The 20,803-nt window shown below is 48.0% G+C and overlaps 1 protein-coding gene across 4 annotated transcripts in view; it reads left to right on the top strand.

Annotated features, from left to right (window-relative positions):
- The window catches only part of MAP2K5 (mitogen-activated protein kinase kinase 5), a 264,152-nt gene extending 245,090 nt beyond the window's left edge, over positions 1-19,062 (top strand). For 3 of the 4 annotated variants that reach the window (XM_061181974.1, XM_061181976.1, XM_061181973.1), the window contains one exon: positions 18,609-19,062. In XM_061181974.1, the coding sequence (XP_061037957.1) occupies positions 18,609-18,713 (105 nt within the window). In that variant the 3' untranslated portion in view covers positions 18,714-19,062. The remainder of the gene's footprint in view (positions 1-18,608) is intronic. The other variant, XM_061181977.1, reaches the window with a different exon arrangement.
- The last annotated feature ends 1,741 nt before the right edge of the window (positions 19,063-20,803 follow it).

Here is a 20,803-nt window from a genome sequence, read left to right as displayed (position 1 = left end):
ATCCTTCCTGGCCCCCACTCTCACCTTGTGATTCTGCTGGTCTGAGACAGCTACCTCTTCATGGAGCAGCATCTGGGTTTCCTTTGAAGTTGATCCGTGCTTAATTAGGGGAATACTTCCCTTCATGTGTTTGAACCCTGGTTGCCAAGCATTGTTTACTTGAACAGTGTATGTAGCCTGGGGTCCCTAGGCCCCATCCCCTTTTGTGATGTGGAGACTAGATATCTCCAGAAATTTGATTCAACTGCAGTCAGAGTCAGCGGCCTTTTGTCTTGCCTACCTCCTCGATCTCTGCTGGGGTTGGCGAGCTGTCCCCAGGAAGGTGGTCCTGGGCTGCGTCAGAGTCTGGAAAGATTTTTCTCTGTTTTACAAATACTCTGTTTCCTTATAGAAAGTAGATGGGTAAGAGGGTCACCTTGAATAAATTACTTCACCCCTCGAAACTTCAGTTCCCACTTCATGGAAAGGGGATAATAGTGACCAACTTACAGTTTCTGTTTTTGTGAAAATCCAGACAAGATAAGGCACATAAAGCACTTAGCATAGAAGTTAGGAAATACGAAGTTCCCCAGAATGTTTGCTCCTGCTCTCATCATTGACTTTCTAAAACTAGTGTTAAAATTATGTTTAAAAATTCAAATAGTACAGAAGGATATACAATAAGCTCCCAGCCCCACTCTCTAGAGTTAAGCACTGTTAACAGTAACTTGTGTCCTTCTAGAATTTTTAATTTTATTGTTCTGTACCTTACTTTTTCTCTTTAAGATCTTTCCATATCACATGAAAGTCTGTCTTGTTCTTTTTAATACTGCATGGTGTTCCATTATATAGATGGTCCATATTTATTTAACCAGGACCCTGCCATAGAACATTTTGGCCATTTCCAGATCTTTGCTATGTGTTTATTGGCCATTTGTATTTTTTTCACATACTTTGCCCATTTTTCTTTTGGATAGGTTGTCTCTTCCTTCATCTTTTTGAACCTTGATTTCCCCATCTAGAGAGTGAGGCAGGTAGGCGCACAATCTCCAAGACCCCTTCTACCTCTGTAGGCTACAGTCCAGGCCTGGATGTCCTGCAGGCAGCTTTTACGCTACTACCAGAGGTGCTGGTCTGCTTGTGACCTTGCTGAGCTGGTGTTGAGCTGCAGGGCCAGTAGCTGCGGGTGAACTGCAAGAGGCTCGTTTTCTTCTCTTGTTCAGTTGTGTGTCTTCCTCTCTTAAAAAAGCAAGCTTGGAAATTACAGGGCAGAGCTGGGATTGAACTTCCATTAAAGCTGCCTGTAGACATCAGGAATATTTATTTTCTCTATTTGTTTTAAGCCTGGGAAGACTGTGTGGTTTTCTCAACACTGTCCTGATGGAGCCCTGACCAGCAAGCGTGCAATGCCCCTAGCCCTAATGTGCCATTAATGATAGGTTAATGTACAGTATAATGTTTTGGGGACTACGGGTTCATTACACTTCTGAGTGTGAGGTCTTTCCACAGAGCGCCCAAGGTCCCATTGCATTATATCATGCAATAAAAATACCCTTTTCATATCACACACTAATAAACTGTATTTGAAATGCTGTCTGAGGGCACTGCTGTCTTGTCTATAGGCTGTGCACGAGTGCAACAGTTGGGTTTCCTTTTTTCTATTTTGTGTTTTTAGTTACATGGAATTCTGAACTCAGGGAAGTCTGCTCATTCCTGTTTTAAATGGAGGAGTGAGTTAGGTCTTTAGGCCTGAGGCTCAGGGGAGGGGCCGCTCAGTGAGTGGTGAGAGTCTTTAATACATGGAGAGCAAGACCCCTCATTCTCCTCTGCCCGTCCACCCATACTGTGTGCAGCTATCAGGGGAGCTGGTCTAGTGTCTTCCAGATTTAGCACTGAACACATGTTAGGTATTACAAAAATTTCCTTAGAAAAGAAGTATGATAAGAACTGCCAAGTCTAAGCCACTGATAGTCATGACTATAGAGCTGTTTCCAGGATAGCCTATGTGCTAGGAATTTCATACACACAGCCTTCCTGTGCAGTTGGTCCTGTTCTCCTTGTTTTACAGAGCACAGAGTTCCCAGAGCGAGGGGGGAAAGAGCTGCACTGTAGAGAATGAAATCCACAGGCTCCTAGGAACCACAGGTGAATTACCTGCCTGTGGTTATTCATACCATCCTGTGAGTTGATTTAATCAGGTGGTTTTCTTCTCAACAGTTAGCTGGCGGCAGAGGTAGTTTTGAAGCTTGGAACACTTTGGAAAAGGAGACTCTTCTACATCAGAAAGGAAAAAGGCATTTGAATTTAGGGATGAGGCAAAGACTGGGGTCAGAGGACCTTAAAAGACCTATTTTATACTTTGATCCAGGGCAGACTATGGCATTTGTGCTTTGTTGGGGGGTGGGGGGTTGTTTCTGCCAGTTGTAGACTGTGGGGAAAGAGTGACACATGAGGTCCAAGAACCCGGGTTCAAGCCCAGCGTTGAGACTTCAGCCTGAAGCGCAGTCCTTACCCCCTAGGGGCATCAATGTCTTTGCTTGTAAAATAGGCTCACATCTACTTCTGACAGGGCTGGGGATCATATGAAATGCTGTAAATGAAAACACCTAATTAGTATCTGGCACAGTTAGGTGCTCACAACTGTTGGCTATTATATTGCTGTTATTATATGTAATAATATAACAAAACATAACATATTAACAAACAAAACAACATATTGTAACAAAAGGCACAGGCTTTAGAGCTGATGTCCAGTTCAGATCCCAACCCTACCTTAGCCAAATCACTTCTCTGAACCTAGTTTTCGAATCCACAAATAGGTAGTGACAGTAATGCCATCCTGATACTTCATGGGATTACTGTGACACTTGAATTAGATGATGAGGTTGAAAGCACTTTGTGGAATGAAAAACTCTACTCAGCTGCTGGTAAATACATATATGTATTTTTCTCTCCAAATCAACGTATTCAAACTGAATAAATATCCTTAGAGCAAAGCCACTAAGGGCAGCTATTAGAAAGATTCACTGGTCTGTCCCCCTCCCCACCAGGGAGCTTGTCGCAGCCAAATTGTAGCCCAGAGCGGTTCTTCTACCCCATGTCTTCATAACAGCAGAGGAGTGGGGTGGACCCAGGACAGAGCCTGTGCTCCCCTGAGTTGGTGCGAGGAGAACCAGTACCTGCTGAGAACAGTGGTTGAAAGATCAAGGGACCATGTTGAAGGGCTGAGCTGGTCTGGAGAGCCAACGAGATGACAGAAAGAAAAAATCAAGTTGCTGAGACTGTCCTGCAGAAGACTGGACCTTTGGCTCTAGGCAATGTTCCCTTAATTGTTAGGAGAAGCATATTTAAGTTTCAAGGATGATTAGTTTTTCTTTTAAGGGTGATAGGGTCGGACTAAACCTTTTGTTTAGATATGGGGACTTTAGAACACTTACATAAACCTCTCAGGGGTTAAATCTGTCTTTAGGGCTACCAGGACTTGAAAAATGTTACCTTGTATCAAGAGAACCAGAAGTGACAAGTTCATTTTAAAAGCCTGGTTTGTCATTGTTTATCTAATTTTCAGAGTTGACACAGAAAATTAGACCAGCTGACACTCACTCTCTGACTGTCCCCTGGCTCATTTCCCTGGTCCTTTCCTCCCTGACCTTTGCAAGTACAAAATGCTCCAAACCCCAAAATATAAAACTTCCCACCGAGTTTCCAAGTTGCCCTGTAGTCATTCCAAGATTCTGTCATAGGATGTCATCCCTAATGTGATTATAACAAGATGAGGTTATAAATCTGCTCTGTGAGGTATTTCTTTTCTCCTTCTGCTTTGACCATAAATCTTAGAAGTAATCAAACTCTCTCCAAAGGAAGCCAAGATAAACTTGGGCCCTAAGTGGCCCCATATGTCTTTACTGAGTTCAGAGGCTCTGAAGGCTTGTCTGCCAGGTGACATCGCACGGTGCTGCTGAAAGGCGGCCAGACGGAGTGTGAGCTTTCTCCTGTTTAATATTGACCTTCCAAAACTCAAAGAGCAGCAAGTCGTCTATTCACCACCTTCAGTAAATGAGCTACTTCCAAGAAAGGATATTATTCAGATAACTGAGACTTATTCCTTATAAAACCAAAACTTTTTAAAAGGATTATAGGCAAGAGGTTTTAAATGTATTATACACTTCCCTATCCTTTTAAATGGATTACATGCATCAGGGTTTGGCTTTTTAGAAAATGTTCTTTAGACCATCATCATGAACAGTCTGTTTGCTGCATTCTGCTGTCCTAGTGTCTCCTCATGTTACCACGTGGAGGGCCATTTGTCCCTGCACTGGTTGACCCCAAGCTGGTTCTTTGGTTTTGTTTTTGTTGTGCAGTGTTGCTAATAGATGTCACTTAGTACTCCTGCCCTTGTTCCCCTTTCTAACAGCCCTCCCCTCTTCCTCTTCTATTTTGTGCTTTAGATTGGGAAACCAGATAGTAAGTGTGTTAGCACTAGTCTAAACTACAAAAAAATGGACTAGAATAAAGGCTTGAGGGACTAGCTAAAAGTAAAGTGTTCGAGTTTTAGTGTAACTTTCAGATTCTTAGTCTTAAGTAAGGGAATCAAATTTACAGTGGCCTGTAGGTATGTAAAGTGCCTCTAGATTTGAAAACAGACCATTTCACTAAATAGGAAATATACTGCTTGATAACGTTGCATGCAAATGCCCAAGTTTGAAACAATATGACCAGTTTGCTCTTGAATCAATAATTAGCGTAAAATTATTTTGAATTATTATTTGTTGAAGTTTTTTTTACTTTTCTGAGGGGATCAAATAAGGCATGAATGTGCCAGGGGGAGTCTTTTGACTCTAAAAACCAGGTTTAGAGCCAGACACACAGAAGCCTCTCAATCCATCCGTACTGGATTTGATTGACTTGAGGTCTCCGTGTAAACTGGAGCATTAACTACCAGAAGAAGCAAGTTTGCACCTAAATAACTTTGTCCTTCTTAACAGCGAAAACAGACTTGGTTTCATACAGTTCTGCAGGGAAGGCCTTCGCCAGCTTATCTGTAGCCAGATGAAGTGCACCCCCTTTCTCGTTCCTTCTGCACACGGCCAGCGACGCCGCCTCAGAAAACACGGGCCACACCGCTTGCTGCCACAGAAAACGCATTTCAGCTTTCCGTACATTTAATTTTCTTCAACATTACCTTGCAAACCACAGTAAATCAATAACAGAGTAGTTAAGTACCACAGGTTCTTTGTGTTTTGTTTTAGAAAATATTGCTCAAGGCTAAAAGTGGGTTCTATTGATGATTTTTATTTGCTGCTGGGACACAAAATGATCAGAATTTTCAAATGGTTTGCTTCCTGTTTGTGGATTTCCTTAGGAAAAAAAAAAAGGAGGGGACAGATTCAAATGGAAAATGATTGCTGATAGCAGAAACTCTAGAGTAACTGGTAATTTTCAATCCTGTATTTTATAGACTAGGCCTGGTAGCTTTGACCTTTGTTATGCTTTTATTTCAAATTTTCCAAAAGGGCTGCCCGAGCCCACCCCCTTGGCTCCCTCACACTCACCCCACCAGTAAGTAACCCTGTCTTCTAAATAGAGTGAGGCTCAGAAAACGGGAGCATCATAGCCAGAAACAGTAAAAAAAAAAAAAAAACAAAAAAAACAAGATGGCGCTTCAGTTAAAGTTATTTACCCAAAAGTTCGACATCTGGTATCTTTAGCAATTTTTCCTCTACGTTTTTTGTTGATTTGGTAACATCAAAAAATCTCCACTTGAGCTTCAGTCTTTGTGTGAATGGTTGTTGTTCCTTATTAAGAAACTAGAAAAGCTGTTACTAAGATGGATTTTAAGAGGTAGCAGCCTTTACTTAATTGGATGCTTCTTGAAATAAGATGAGACAATGGATATGAAGTGTTTTGAAAAGTTAAAAGTGTGATGCCAGGGCTCGAAACCTGTGACTCACCTGCCAGGGTGATTATTTGTCACTTCCCGTTGGCACCTCCCAGTCGCCACCATTATCACCCTTCCCACTGCCCCTACCATCACTCACACACACATTCTCTCCCTCTCTCTCTCTTTCTTTCTCTCTCTCCTGATGAGTCATCACACTGCATTTTCAGCTATGTTGGCCTCATATCAGTCATATGATATGCCCTTATTATTTTAAAATTTTTCCCAGATTTGTGGTTATGTGCCCTTTTTTCGTTCCTAATGATGTTTCCTTGTGTCCTCTCTTTACCATTTTTGTCAGAGGTTAGTCTACTTTATTAATCTTTTTAAAGAACCAGTGTTTTATTGATTTGATCATCTCTTTGATATCTAATTCCTTTGTGTTCTTTATTATTTGCTGTTTTATGTTTCCTTTGGATTTACTTTTTGTTCTGTGTATAATTTATTGAATTGGACACTTAGCTTGTAAATTTCCAATCTTCTTTTCCTTAATATATCCATATAAAGCTATAAATTGCCTTTTAAGTATTACTTTAGCTGCATCCCACAAACATTTATATGTAGTGTTTTTGTTGTCATTCAGTTCTAAGTAATTTCCAATTTCAATTAGGATTTCTTTTTTGACCCACGAATTATTTAGAAGTATTTTTCTGTTTGCAAATAGTGGTGTTTTGTTATCTTGTGATTGTTGTCTGCTTTTCATGCACCGTGGTCAGAGAACATGGTTGGTATAGTATCAGATCTTTGTTATTTGTTGAAACGCCCTTACTACACTGTTTCGTTTTGTTTTTTTTTTCAGTGTTCTCTCTTTGCTTGAAAGGAATGTGATTCTCTAATTGTTGAATGCGGTGTCCTATTTACATCCTTTAGGTCAAATTTGTTAATTGCATTACTTAAATATTTTGAGGCCCTACTGATTTTCTACCTGCTTTATTTATCACTCAGAGAGCTGTGTTAAAATCTCTCACTATTAGTGTAGCTTTGTTTCTCCTTGCACTTTTGTCAGTATTTGCTTTAAGGCGATGATGTTAGATGCCTATGTCAAAATGCTGTAACTTCATTTTAAAATGTTTCTTTTATCTTTGTGTAGTGACTCTCATTACCTCTAATATATTTTGCTTGAAATTTTATTTTTGTCTGATATTAACATACCTATGCTGTCTTCTTTTGTTTAGTATTTGCTATATGTTTTCCTATCCCTTTGTTTTCATCATTTCTGTGTTCTTTTGTTTTAAATGAATCTGCATTTTGCTGTTGATGTTTTTAATTTTATCTGGGACTCTCTTTTAATTGATTAGTTTAATCATTTATATTTATTGCGTATTGATACACCTGAATTTTTTTTTCTACTATCCTGTTTTGTACTTTCTTCTCTACAATGCTTTTTTGACTTCTTTTTTCTCCTTTCTTCACTCTATTAGATTAATTTTTTCCTTCCTTTTTATTCTTTCCAGTAGTTTAGATATTATATTCTATTTCTAGCCTCTTATTATCCCTGAGTTTCTAACTTAATTTAGCAAAGCCTAAGGTTAATCACTAAATATACCCCCCTTCCCAACAATACTCAGCCTTAGGTTCAATCTCATCTTTATATTAGGTAGAATTGGCTTTAGCTGCACATGATTAAAATGAACAGCAGCTTAAGTAAGACAGCAGGGTATTCCCCATACATATAAAGGAAGGCAGGAAGTAGGGTGCCCAGACTAGCTGGCAGTTCCTTCCATCTTTCCAGTCAAGGGGCATTTGAGCTCCAGCCAACAGGAATGAGGAAGGGCAGTAGAAATACCCCTTCGTTTAAGGACAGTTCTGGGGATTGGCACACAGCATATGTGCTCACATGGCATTGGCCAAAACTAGCTGCAAGGGAGTCTGGACATGCAGCTGTTTTGCTGGGTGACACTGTTCCTTATTAAAATCAGGATTTGTATCACTAAGGAAGAAAGGGGAATGTTTATTGAGAGGCAGCTAGCAGCCTCTGCCACAGCCTCTCTCCCCCGGACATAAGGACCCTAAGAGTTTCTGATCAGTCCCTTCTTTCATGTCCAGGATTTCATTGTCATCTTGTTTTTAGATCCTCACAATTAGTCATTACTCTTGTTGTCATTTTGTATAATCAGTACTTGTTGAGATTTATTCATGTGTTTAGCAGTTATGTGTTCCTTATTCCTGTTGCATCCTACTTCCTCCTTCTGAGGTTTCTTTTCCTTTTGGAAGTATATTAAGAGTTCTGTCAGTGAGGGTAAAACTGAGTTTTTGTTCTAGGGTGTCTTCACTTTGCCCTCTTTTTTCTTTTGGCTGCGCTGCGTGGCTTGTGGGATCTTAGTTCCCCAACCAGGGATTGAACCCAGACCCTCGGCAGTGAGAGCACAGAGTCCTAACCACTGGACTGCCAGGGAAGTCCCACCCTAACTCTTGGTTGTTAGTTAGATTGGGTTTAGAAGTTTAGATTGACAGTTTTTCCCAGGGCATTGAAGATACTGTGTTGTCCTCTGGTTTCTACACTTGCTGGTGAGAATCTGCCAGCTGCTCAGCTGCTGCCCTTTGTGAGAGATATGCCTGTCTCTCTCATTGCTTTTAACATCTCTTTTCCTGGTATCCTTCAGTTTCCCTACGATATGTCTAGGTATAAGTTTTGTTATAGTTATACTTGGAGATCATTATGATTTTTGAATCTGAAAATTCATATCTTTCATCAGTTCTCAAAATTTTCAGCTGTTGTCTCTTTGGATATTGACCCTACCCCACAGTGTCTCGTCTCTTCTCCTTCTTTCCTCTGGTTCTTTCTCTTTCACATTAAAAAAAAAATTTTTTTTGTTTATCTCTCGTTACTGACTAGTGCTCTGGGTAATTTTCTCAGACCATTTTTCCAGCTTACTAAATCTATCCTTGCTATATTCAGCTTGCTATCTGGCTCATCTATGGAGAATTTCTTTTGTTTTTTCCAGTCACTATATGTGTTATTTCTGTAAGTTATATTTGATTCTTTTTCAAATCTCTCTTCTCTTTTTTATAATATCTTGTTCTTAGTGTTTCAATTTCTTCTTTTATGTCTTCAGTCTTTTCAACTGTACATCATTTTACATTTTCTTTCCAATTATTTTTCTGTCACCTTGGTTCTGAGAGCTCTAATCTTCCTGTGTGTTGTGTCTGCTGACTCTTGTCCATGGATAATTGTTTCCTCACACGTTTTGGAAGTTTTATTGTAAGCTTATACTGAATGGGGCTTATTACTGTGGAAATTACTGAATTCCAGAAGTATTTCCCCAGAATGTTTTTTCATGCTCCTGAGAGATACTCCAGAGTATTGCTCGATCAATATCAATGTTACATTAGTTTATGAGCAGCCTTGTGTTCTGAGACCACAGCAGTGGTACATTGAACCCCAAAGTGCACGAGGCTCAGAGCCACCTCACACAGCATCCCCTTTGCTGATGGGCAGACTTTTTCTGGCTCACCCTTTCTGCAGTCCCAGTTTTGCTCAGGGTCTCAGGCCAGCTCCCCAGGTGGACCTTGTCTCCTGTGTCCACTTAGTTCTTCAAACTTTCCAGGTCCTACGTTCCTAGAACTGATAGCCTCCCTTAGGGCTACGAGACCTCCACGCACACACTTATAATTCTGGTTTTCAGTTCCCTCTTCATTTTTGGCACTTGCAGATTTCCTTCTTTTTTACAAGTTCATCTAGTATGCTTTTTGGAAAATGTTCCATTTTATCTGGCATGGCTGGGAATTTGTAGAGGGAGGGCTTTTAGGCTTAGTCTCTCCCCATCTCTTCATTCACTCACTGTCGAATCACTTTGTTCTGTTTTGTTCAACAAGCTTACTGAGCTGCCTGCTGTGTGCCAGAAATCGTGCTGGGTCTCATTCTTTCTTCCCCTTCTGCACGCTCACATGCCCACATATGCGTGTACACACACACACACACACACACACACAAACACAGAGCCAAGGTCTCAGAGTTTAAACATCAAATCTCAAGAGGTAAGAAAAAAGAGGGCTGGAAAGAATCCATCCTTCTGAGCATTGTGTCTTTAAATCCCCACCACCACACAGCCATCACACCGAAAGACGAACATTGAACGTCCAGATGCCTGTAAGTGGCCCCCATATTCACTGCTTGGACCTGCAGACTCAGCCTCTCAGACAAGAGTCCTCAGCATTGTTGGAGCGAGGCCTCCCCTCTCCCTCTGGCACCCTCAGGTCCTGACTTCTCTAGGTATCTGCTCAGCCCGAGACTGCGAGGGGGAGCCAGCATGCTCCCTACTGTTCCCCCGAGTCCTGTCTGAGTTTCCTACAGGGCAGCCACCACAGCCCCCCCTAAATGGGCCAGTGGCACCATTCTGCCACCCAAATGGGTCAGCTTCCTCCGACACAAACTCATGAGTGCTGGCATCCGCGTGTTTACCCCTCACGGTGGCCCACTGCAGTCGTCCTGTGCCCCCTCCCATACCACACTGCTCGAGTCCTGTGGCTGCCCTGTAAGGACAGGCCCTAGAATGACTTGCGGAGACCTCTGGAAACATCTTGCTCTCTCGATTGGCCATTTTCTGACCAATTACTTTGTGTAGGAACACATAGATCTGCTCAGGTGAAAGGTGGAGAGTGCCTTGACCCCCCTTAGATGCCTGTGTATAGTCTAGGATGGCTGGAGGTAAGCAATTTGCTGCTAATAATTGAATATTTGGGAAGAAACATCTATTTCTGTAGCAGTTGTGAAGATAAACTCAGGAAGGTTGATTGAAATGGCATGTCACAGCTGCAAATCATTTCTGAGGTCTTAAAAGAAAATGAAGGGCTAGAAGGGATCCCCCAACCCTAGCCATGGAAAAGCTTTAGGAATCAGAGGCTGAGAAAGCGCAGTCTCAGAACAAACGCCTTACCTTGGAAAGTTCCGCAGCCGGGGCATTGGCCTGGGTAGGCTGGGCTGGGCCGACAGGCAGATTCCACACTAGCTGATAGGCAAGGCTCACACCCTCATCTTACTGCCGCTCCCCCGCATGCATTCTACCTGGGGGGATAGTAACCTCCCCTCATGCTGCCCAGCGTGTATCTGTGAACCCCTGTCTGCAGACAAGCTATCTCCCACCCGACCCCAGAGGCAGAGAGAGCTGGGGTATTTGGTTGGGTGACGAGGCCAGCCAGCAGCCTCCCTGTGTTCAACACCAGCTGAGAAATAAGGCTCGGGAAATGACAGAAAGGAAGCGTCACCCCTACTTCTGTAAAATCTGAGTTGAAGGGCGTGCTTACGTGGGTGGCCCGAGGGCCCTCCTGAGAATTTACCACAGAGCCCAGTCAGAGGTGAACAGCCTGCCTGGAAGCTTACCAGGAGAGGGCAGGCCAGAATGCAGCCTCCCTGTGGGCAGGAGACCCCTGAGCCGGGCCTGCTCCGTACTTCCTCCCAACATTGCCACGCCTTCCCCTGGGGACATGGCTGAGGGGTGTGATAACAACACAGGTCCCTCCGTGTGGAAGGATGAAGCCAGGGGAATGGAGGTTCCACTGGAATAGTTTCTCTTTTATAGGTGAGGCCATTGTGGCCCTTCCCAAGCTCTCACGACTCCTGGGCTGGCGAGAGAAGGCTTGTTGACTGTCAGTCCAGGGCTCCTTGCCTTACCCCACACAGGGACAGATGGAAGAATTGCTGTGGAGGTGCTTCAGCTTCTCCCTGCTGAGTTGTGCCTGGGGGCTCCCCTGCAGCCACAATCCCAGCCACCTCCTTCCCTGACTCCCCCTGTTGATTAGTTCGGGCACACCCATCCTGGAAGGAAGTGTTAACCCCAGGGATGATCATGGGTTATTATCGCATGTAATTAATATTATAAAGGCTGCCCACTGCCCTGGCACTTGTCAGCCGTTTAGCAGACACTGGACATATGTGCATTTTTCCAAAAATTATTTAACTTCTCTAATCTGAAGTTATCTCCAGAGTAAGTAGACATTAGATTGCTAGTTTTGAATCTGTAGCAGTGGAATGCTTTTTATTATGTAAAATTAATGCAGGATCTCAATACTAATATAGGAAAAAAGTAGTGGTTTTTTTTTTAGCATGAATGTGTAAGTAAGTATTCACTGTAGGCACTTACTTCTTTAGAAAGGCGTCCATGAGACTTCTCTTGAAGGACACAAAAATCTGAGAGCCAGGGTCATAGGTGATGGTTATAGTCTAATATCTGCATCAGTGTCCCACTTATCTCTGATACTGTCTCAGGAGCCCCATATCAAGGAAGTCCTGACTCACCAGTTGCCCTCTCAGCTTAGGCATCTTTTAAACCCACTTAGAAGCTTTAAAAAGGAATAGCAGAAAAGTTTTATTTTAGAGTTTAGTTGCTGACAGTAGCTAGCAGCTGTTCATATGAATTGCTTACGGTAAATCTACAGGTCAGACAAGAGGGACTCAAAGCTTGCAGGAGCTGATGCCACTGGAAACTCAGAGCAGGCTTGACCCACACCCCTGGCTGGGCATCGTGCACCGGGCCACTGGGCAGATGTGCTTCGTGGGCTCAGTGCACTGGCTCTGGTGTGGTGCTCACACAGTTTTATACCTACACACAATGTGAGTGGACGTCACAGCCCTGAGTTATTTTAGGTGCCCAGTGCACCACCACAACCTTTCTAGGTGTTGGCCCGTGTATGAGCAGTCAGTAATATGCACAGATCTAACAAGCAGACTGCCTGTCCTAAGAGCTGCAGAAAATCAGTTACCATCACAGTGCTGGGTAACGCATTGCCAATATTCAGGGTAACATTTAGAGTTGAACATAGTTGAGTGTATATATTATTTTTTAATTAGTTTTTTAACAAATACAGCTTAAAATATCTTAATGATTTGAATCAAACGTGTGGAAGCCCCAGCACACCTCACACCCTACAGCCCTGCTGGTCTCTGAGGTCCCATCCTATCCTACCGTACCTCCATATTGCCGAGAAGGACTGAAGTGTTTTACCCCTGCCACGAGGGCTGGATCCTAAAGGGACATGCAGAGAGCCTTCAAGTAAGGCTGGCAGGCCCAGTGCGGAAAGGTGAAGTGATGGGCAGTGCGTTGACCTTGGGGCCCCTCCAGCCTCTCAGATCACCTCTTACAGGCACCTGCCTCATGACAGGACTGGCCCTGCGGCTCGCCTGAGCGTGTGTTGGACTCTTCTTATTTTGGACTTAGCTGGAGTGTAACTGGGCTGGGCTTGCTTACTTGAACCAGCTCGTGGGTCCTTGGCATCCTGTCCCGTGTGGCGTCCTTGGCGGGAAAGGAGGTGCCTGGTGGCCTGGAGCTCATCCTGAGAGAGAGGAATCCTGTGGTCCAGAGAGTCTAGAGCAGCCTTGGCTTGTGAAGCCTTCTCCCCAGGCGTGCCCACCCAACCTGCGGCCCTTCTCAGCCTAGCATCAGGCTCCTGGGAAGCAGTGTAACTTACCTGTCAATCCAGCTAACTTTTCTTGGCAGTTCCTATGTGATTAGCACTGCCCTGCCCTCGAGGATTCCAGTCTGTGCTAGGATAAGGTGGGCTCAAATGACGATAATACACAGTAGAACAAGGGTGTGCTCTTGTTCTGGGAGAGATGGCACCTCTTGAGAGGAGACATGAAGAAAGGCCCCACAGAGTAGATCTTAGGTTTGGGGTGCAGTCTGCTGCCAGGCATCCTATTTATTATTTCCACCCTTATGTCTAGGGTGTGGTCTCCATAGCCCTGGAAAATTTCTTCCAGGCCCTGGGTCTTCATTTTCCTGCTCCTCTAGAATCTAGACCCAAAGAGAAGGAACAGAGACCACCCGGCGCTTGCTGTGAGGGCACGCTGTCCTGCAGGGTGGGTGCCGCCATCCCCCAGCCCTGGCTCTGACGAGGAAGGACAGCATAATGGCTGAGGCTCGGGCTCTGGAGACAGCACCACATTCAGGCGCTGTGGTCTTGGACAGATTCCTTAATCTTTCTGTGCTTTAGCTTCCTCATCTATAAAACAGGCATAATATAATACTTAATGGATTTGCTGAGTATTAAATAAATTACCTGATTGTGCCTGACATAGCTTTGAGCGGGGAGGACACAGTTTGCCTTTTTGCCACTGTCATTTCAGTTTGCCAGTTAAAAATTACTAGTTAAAAATAATGTACCATATATTCTTTTAAAAAGTAGGAATTTAAAACTCACTGTGCCCGCCCCCAGTGAGCAGAGTAGTGTGGTGTCCTCCGCTGGGTTCAGCCCTTAACCCTGCCACTTTCTAGCTCTGTGACCTTGCCCCAGGTCACATTTATTGGCGTCTAGGTCTCCTTTGTGTGTAAAGGGGGTGATGGGTGGGTTCCGGGCCGTGCAAGGCAGAGGGGGCCTGGCCCACAAAATGGGCTCGATGAATAGATGCAGACAGAGAGGACAGGTAGGTCACTTTTTCCTGCCTCAGGCCCACGGCCAACTGAGGGCCTGCGACCTGCCAGGCGCTGCAGCGGGGGGGGCAGCCACACCAGCAAGTCCTTAAATGATTCACATGCAGAAAGTTCTTTAGGAGGTTATACGGGAGAAGAAACTATGGAGACCCCAAATAGGTAAATTCGTATTTGGGAAGAAACTCGAAGCCCAACTAAGGGCAGAGAGTGAGGTGTCAGTGAACGAGCACTGGCTTGGGAGACCAGACACATCAACCTCAGGCTTTACTTCTCCGCAGCAGGCTCGGAGCGTCCACCTCCTGCCCACACGGTGGGCCCCTGGACCCCTCCTCTCCCTGCCCGCTTTGGCAGAAGCATGGAGCGCTGTCCACATGGGGAGGGTCCTGCCATCAGTCATCAGGAAGGCACCTCATCACGATGACACGGGTGGGCAAAAATTAGGGACGTTATTACAGAAGGAGAGGGCCAAACTCTAGCGAAGCCCTGGAGGCTAGTGCCCAAGTGAAGGAGGGTGTACTGAACACTCTAGTTTCTCTTCACGAGTTAGTGCACGGGCACGATCTGCCCCTCAGCCCCGTGGAGGGAGGTCTGCACCCGGTGATGCCGCCGGCTTTGGTTGTTGTTGACTCATCTCTCTCACTCTCCCCTGTGCCCGCCTTTTGGATCCATCCTACGTCTTCCAGTGCCATCCTTTTCCCTTCATTATGTCTCCACCTTCTGTGGCGAAGTTTGTGGGCCATTATACTTCAACCCTCGCCGGTTTAATTGTTGCAATTGGCCCTGAGAGAATTCGGGAAATGAAAGTGGCTCCCACTGCCTGGTGACGAGGCCAGTGAGATCATTCAGCGGCTCCAGCCTGCACGCGCCCTGCCAGCCTCTGCGGAGTGACCGCTGACACACTCTTCGTGTGGGTGGCAGAGGCCTGGGTGTCTGGGGCAGTCACCTGGGGCGGAGGATGCTCTTGACAAGCAGCATGTGGGTGTCCTGGCTCCGAGGAGATGGGCCACGCCATGCTCCCGCTGATCCTTGGAGCCTGAGGGGGCTGCGAGTTTGTCCACATCTGGATTTCTCTGCCTAGGGGGAGATGTGCATTTACCCAGATGCAGAGGAGGGTCTGGCTGCAGGGGGCTGCAGCCCTCTCCGGATCACACAGAGACCCCCAGAAGGGCTGTGAGGTCAGCTCTCCGGTTGCAGGTGCAGGAGAGCATGTAGTCCTGAGCGTGGCATTTGGAGTCAAGAGACCCACGTTGTGGTTCCAGCCCAGCCCTCGCTTGCGTGACTTCACACAGGTCCCTGAGTGTCTGTCTCCTCATCTGCAAGGGGGCCGTGTGCGCCTCCAGAGTGAGTGTGGGGATCGGTGGGAAAATGAGAACAAAGCCCTTGGCAAGGGCCTGGCACACAGCATTCAATCCATGGTGCTGGACTCGGTATTATCCGGTGTGCAGTTTCCATTGGTCTCCAGGCATCTGGCTGTTGCAGACATCTGCTCGGGCCTGTCAGGAGCCACCTAGGAATTCAGGCACCTCAGGGTGGCCGAGTGATCTTCATGCTTTTCCCAGAACTGTCCATCAGATTTCGTTTGCTCATTAAACTCACGAGGAGTGCCTGCATCGTGTGCATCACGGGACTGGAGGAGTGTGCACTGTACTCCAGGGAGGAAAGGGAGCACGTGCGCTGTCAGGGTCACAGGGGATGCGGTCAAGCCCTGAGAACGTACCAGAGTAGCAGCCAGAAGCTGCAGCACTTAACCAGTCACGTCCCCTCCCCGGTGCTCAGTTTCCTTTTCTGTAAAATGGGGTGACGGCATACTTTCCCTGCTTCCCACCCAGGGCTGATGGGAGGGCGCAGAGTCAAGTAAGAGTGATCTGCCACCCTGACAGCACTCTCCCAGGATGTCCCAGGGGTGACACGGGTCAGGACCTGCCATCTCAGTCCCCCTCTGGCCAGGCAGGCCTGAATCCCATGGCAGAAATAAGGCAAGGGGGAATTGCAATCTGGCTCTGCCTACTGCAGCTCAGCCCAGGGAGCGCCGCAGGCAGTAGGTTTGGGTTATAGAGACTTGTGATCCAGTCGCAGCTCTGGGAGATGGGGCAGGTCAACCGTGACCTCTATTTCCTCATCTGCAAAGTGGAGATGATTGTGCCCACCTACGTGACTTAATGTCTCCACCCCAGACCGTAAGGTGTGCATGGACACTGTAGGCAGAGATGCTGCCAGGCTGTCATGGCCCCCGGGGTCTCCAGTGCCATCTCAGCTCCTGTTTCCCTCTGTACAACTCTCCATGTTCTCACTCCCCACGTACTGGCTTTCTCTGCGTGCCCAGTCAGATGGGGGACCAGGCAGCCTACAGCTCCTACATTCTCCTGTCACAGCCCAGGATGCCTAGAGAGGCTGGCATCTCCCCTCCATCTCTGTCTCTGTCTCTCTCTCCTCTCTTTCTCCCTCTGTGATTCCCCTTCTCATTCCCCCGAAACCCATCAACAGTGGCTGGGGACAAAACCACTTGTCTCGGTCACTCCCGTGCAGGGTGGTGTAAAGCATCAGGGGTACACAGGAGATGGGGGTCACCTCCCAGTCAGGGAGGACAGGAAAGGGGCAGAGTCGCCACCAGAGCGGTGGATGCTGACCCTCTCCTCGTCCGCCTCCCGGTGCATCTGGGCGAAATGCCTCCTGCAGTGTAGCCAGCAGCCTTCCTGTAACTGGAGGAACGCTGCACTCTCCCCTCCTGTGGTTCCGCTCTGCTTGTTCCTGAACAGATGATAACAGAGATGGAGCATATGGCCCCCAAAGTCACCGGGCATTCTGGGAAAGTGACACTGTGCCACCCCGGGCTTCAGGGGAGGGGCCCATCGGCTCCTGAGCACAGCTTCTCCCTTTGTTCTTCGGCTCCTGAGCACAGCTTCTCCCTTTGTTCTTCAGAAGGGCACAAGGTCACCTCCTCTGAGCCTCCTGAAAAGGAAATGTGCTCACTGACTTCAAGAAGAATCCCCTCTATCTAGGCACTGATTTAGGCAGGCACACATAAGGTGAGATGATATGTGTCGGGGTGGGGGACATATGAGAGCCAAGATAGAGTCCCGCTTGGGCCTCTCCCACCTCAGCCCCCCCCTCAGGCTTGTGCTGCCTGCGGGACACCCGCCCGACCTGACCTCCCGCGCCCTCCCCAGCCTGGTCCTTGACTGCTCCCACACACAGTGGGGTCTGGGCATCCGAGCCCTGGCCCCGTCCCTCCTGGTTCTGTGATGAGCTCCTCAGGAAAGCTGCCTCGAAAGCCCCGCCTGGCCAGAGGGGAGGCAAAGGGGGCCCAAGAAGGGCTCAGAAAGCAGGAGGGAGCAGGGAATTCGGGAGCTCCCTTCTGGGAGCTGGATGGCTGAAGCGGGAGGGAGAGAAGGAGCAGGGGGGACTTGGGGAGATGGCAGCAGGGAGCCCCCCATGCCCTCTGCTCACCCAGCGTGGCTCCCTCAGTCTCAGGCTACAAAGTTTTTGGTAGGAGAGGAGGCTGCCAGGTGAGCATCCCTTAGCAGAGAAGCACTTGGAGAAGAGGAGGGAAGAGAATGCTTTCCAGTTTTCCTTTCACCTTTGACCTGTGGCCAAAGGGTGATCCCATGGCTGCCCCTGCTTTTTTCTGACCTTTCCTGGGAACTCCCAAGGAGGCCCTAAGATTGTGAGGAGGAATCTTGTCTCTTCAGGACAGCTGGGGAGGGGGCTGACTAAATATAACCTGGCCTGCCTGTGAGCTAAGTAGGTTAGAGCCTGAGGGGCCACACGGAGGCTGTAGCGCCCCTCCAGAGTCTGGTCCCCAGCCCCCAGCTTCTCACCATGAACCAGCACATCCGTCCTCCCCCGACACGTTTGCCTTCCCTCCACTCGCAGATTGTTCATAGGAGGGCTGGAGACAAAGAAGAAAACTGGGGTTGACGTAGCCCCTGATGAGATGATTCTCTGGTCTCTGGGCAGCAACTTGATAGGAACGCTGGCAGCTCCGGTGCCAGGCCTTGCCTGCCAGCTGTTGGAGTGATGCTGGGCTGAGGAAGGGCCAGGCAGTGTGGAGTTAAGATAGGCTCACACCCTTGGGGATCTTTCAGGCTGGTTGGAGTTTCAGGAGAAGGTAGCCAAGCACCAGGCAGAATGTGAGGTTTGCAGTGAGTGCTCTAGACAGGCATGTCATTGCTCCACCTTGGGCCTCAGTCATCTAGGCTGTGAAACGGGGCTGAAGCTGCCCTCACCTCACAGGGCTGTTGGGGAAGACTGAGAACAGGGCTTGGAAAGTGATGACGTGCAGAGTCTGGGGAATGCCTGTCACAGCTTCCTCCTCTTCCCCACAGGGCCACCCATTCATCGTTCAGTTCAACGATGGAAATGCCACCGTGGTGTCCATGTGGGTGTGCAGGGCACTGGAGGAGAGGCGGAGCCAGCAGGGCCCCCCCTGAGGCTGCAGTGTGATGCTGAAAGCCCAGGACTGGTCACCAAGGGGAAAACGTGCCTGTTGTGCCTTCGTTTGCTGTCCGCACCAGAAGAGCTTTGCTGGACTCACCTTCGACTCTGCTGGCAGATGACCTTGCCTAGGGAGCCCTCAAGGGTGGCCAACCCCTGCAGGGCAAGCCCTCGCCCCCCCTTGGGTCTGGAGGCCTGACTGGCAGGGTGGGTAGAGGGGTTGGGGCATCGAGAAGAGAGGCCCCTACGCCCTTGCTCCTCTTCCTTTTTCCTGACATTCTCCTTTGTAAAGGGTCAGGCCCCGTCAGTATCGCTGATGGGAATAAAAGTATTACTGCTTTGTGACTGCCCACCGCCAGGAGGGTTGTGCTGTGCAGAGGGTCTGTTGCCCGCCCAGGGCTGGGAGCGGCGCAGGGATATGTGTGGCAGTGCCAGCCCCCCAGGAGTGCTTCCTGCAGTTCCGTGACAAGGCCTGCAGCCCGACCCGTTTGACAGGTAAAAAACTGAGGCGTGGAGGTCCCTGAACCAAGTCCCACGGCGAAGAGCGGCCAAGCCAGCACTAGAGCTAAGATCTCAGGACCCACGTCATGTGCCCCTTGCTGGGCTGGAGTTTGTCCCCACACTCAAGGGCCAGGCAGTCCCAGCAGCAGCTCCAGCTCCAACACAGTGATCTGATCTGGGGCTGTGGGTGAGGAAGGAGACCAAGAGCTGGGAAGAAGCCTGGGGTGGTTCTGAGAGCCCCTCCTTCCCTCCCACCCCACACCCCACCACCAGCTCCTCTCTACAGCAAGCTGGCCCTCACTGCCCTTGACGCCACGCCCAGGGAACCTCGCTCACCTCGGGCCATTCACAGCCATCCTGTTAGGTAATCCTCTCCATCACCTCCAGGTAAGTGTGTTACCCCCATTTTACAGGTGAGGAACCGAGGCTCAGAGGGGCTCGGGTTGCACTTGGAGGTCTAAGTGGCGTCCTGACGCATCCAAAAGCAAACTCCTACGCCACGCACGCATCCAGAACCTCCTGCACCACTTTCCCATCTCCATCCTCCCGGTGCCCACTCCAACATACTGGGACTTGGCCTTGCCTCCTTTCTTTCTCTTTCACACCGCACATATAGCCTACCTGGAAGTCCTGCTGTCTTTACCTTCAAACTGCATTGATTCCACCACTTCCCATCCTCATCCAAGGCACCGCCGCTGGACCCCTGCAACAGACTCCTACCAGGCACCTGCCCCTGCAGTCTATTCTTCAAACGGCCACTAGAGGGAGCCAGGTAAAACAAGGCAGATCCTGGCCCTCCCCGCTTGGAACCTCCAGGGGCTCCAGCTCACTCAGAAAACAAGACAAAGACCCAGCAATGGCCTGTGTGACCCTATACAGTCTACCCCCGTTATCTCTCACCTCAACTCCCATCACCCCCAACTCTCACTCTACTCCAGCCACCTGACCACCTTACTGACCCTTGAACATCCAGGGACACTCTCCCACTCAGGGCCACAGCAGAGACACCTAGCTGACCCCCAAAGGTTCATGCTCCCTCCATAGTGTAGGGCTGTGGGGAAGCTGCTACCCAGCCCCAGACCAGCTCTCCCGATCCCCCTTGCATTTAACAGGGGCCTTGTGGCCAGTTCTCATCAATTGAAGCAGATGGTAGGTTGCTTCCTGGCCAAGAAGCTTAAAATGCAGATGTGCCTTCTGTGTTACATGTTTCTCCATCCTCCTGCTAAATGGAAAAATGACTATAGTGGGAGGTGCAGGAGGCTGAAGTCCAAAAGGAAGGAGCCTGAATCTTTGAATCACCCGTTGGAGGAACATGCTGCCCCCAGGAACCCCTGCACTGGACTGTTAAATGAGCTTGAACTAAACTATTTTGCGTTTATGTTACTGGCAGCTAGTATTATGCCATCTAACGTAGGCCTTCATACCGGGTGCAGGACGTTCTTCCTCCAAGTATCCACATGACTCACTTCTGGCCCATTCAGAACTTTGTTCATATGGCATCTCAGTGAGTCCTGACGTGACCGCTCTATTTAAAATCACAACCCGCCCACACCTGCCCCCTGGGACTCATGTTCCCCTTGCCTGC

This window comes from Eubalaena glacialis, chromosome 2 (assembly GCF_028564815.1).
Source record: "Eubalaena glacialis isolate mEubGla1 chromosome 2, mEubGla1.1.hap2.+ XY, whole genome shotgun sequence".
NCBI lineage: Eukaryota > Metazoa > Chordata > Mammalia > Artiodactyla > Balaenidae > Eubalaena > Eubalaena glacialis.
Note: the sequence above shows the minus strand (reverse complement) of the source record. Positions and strands in the feature narration are given on the sequence as shown.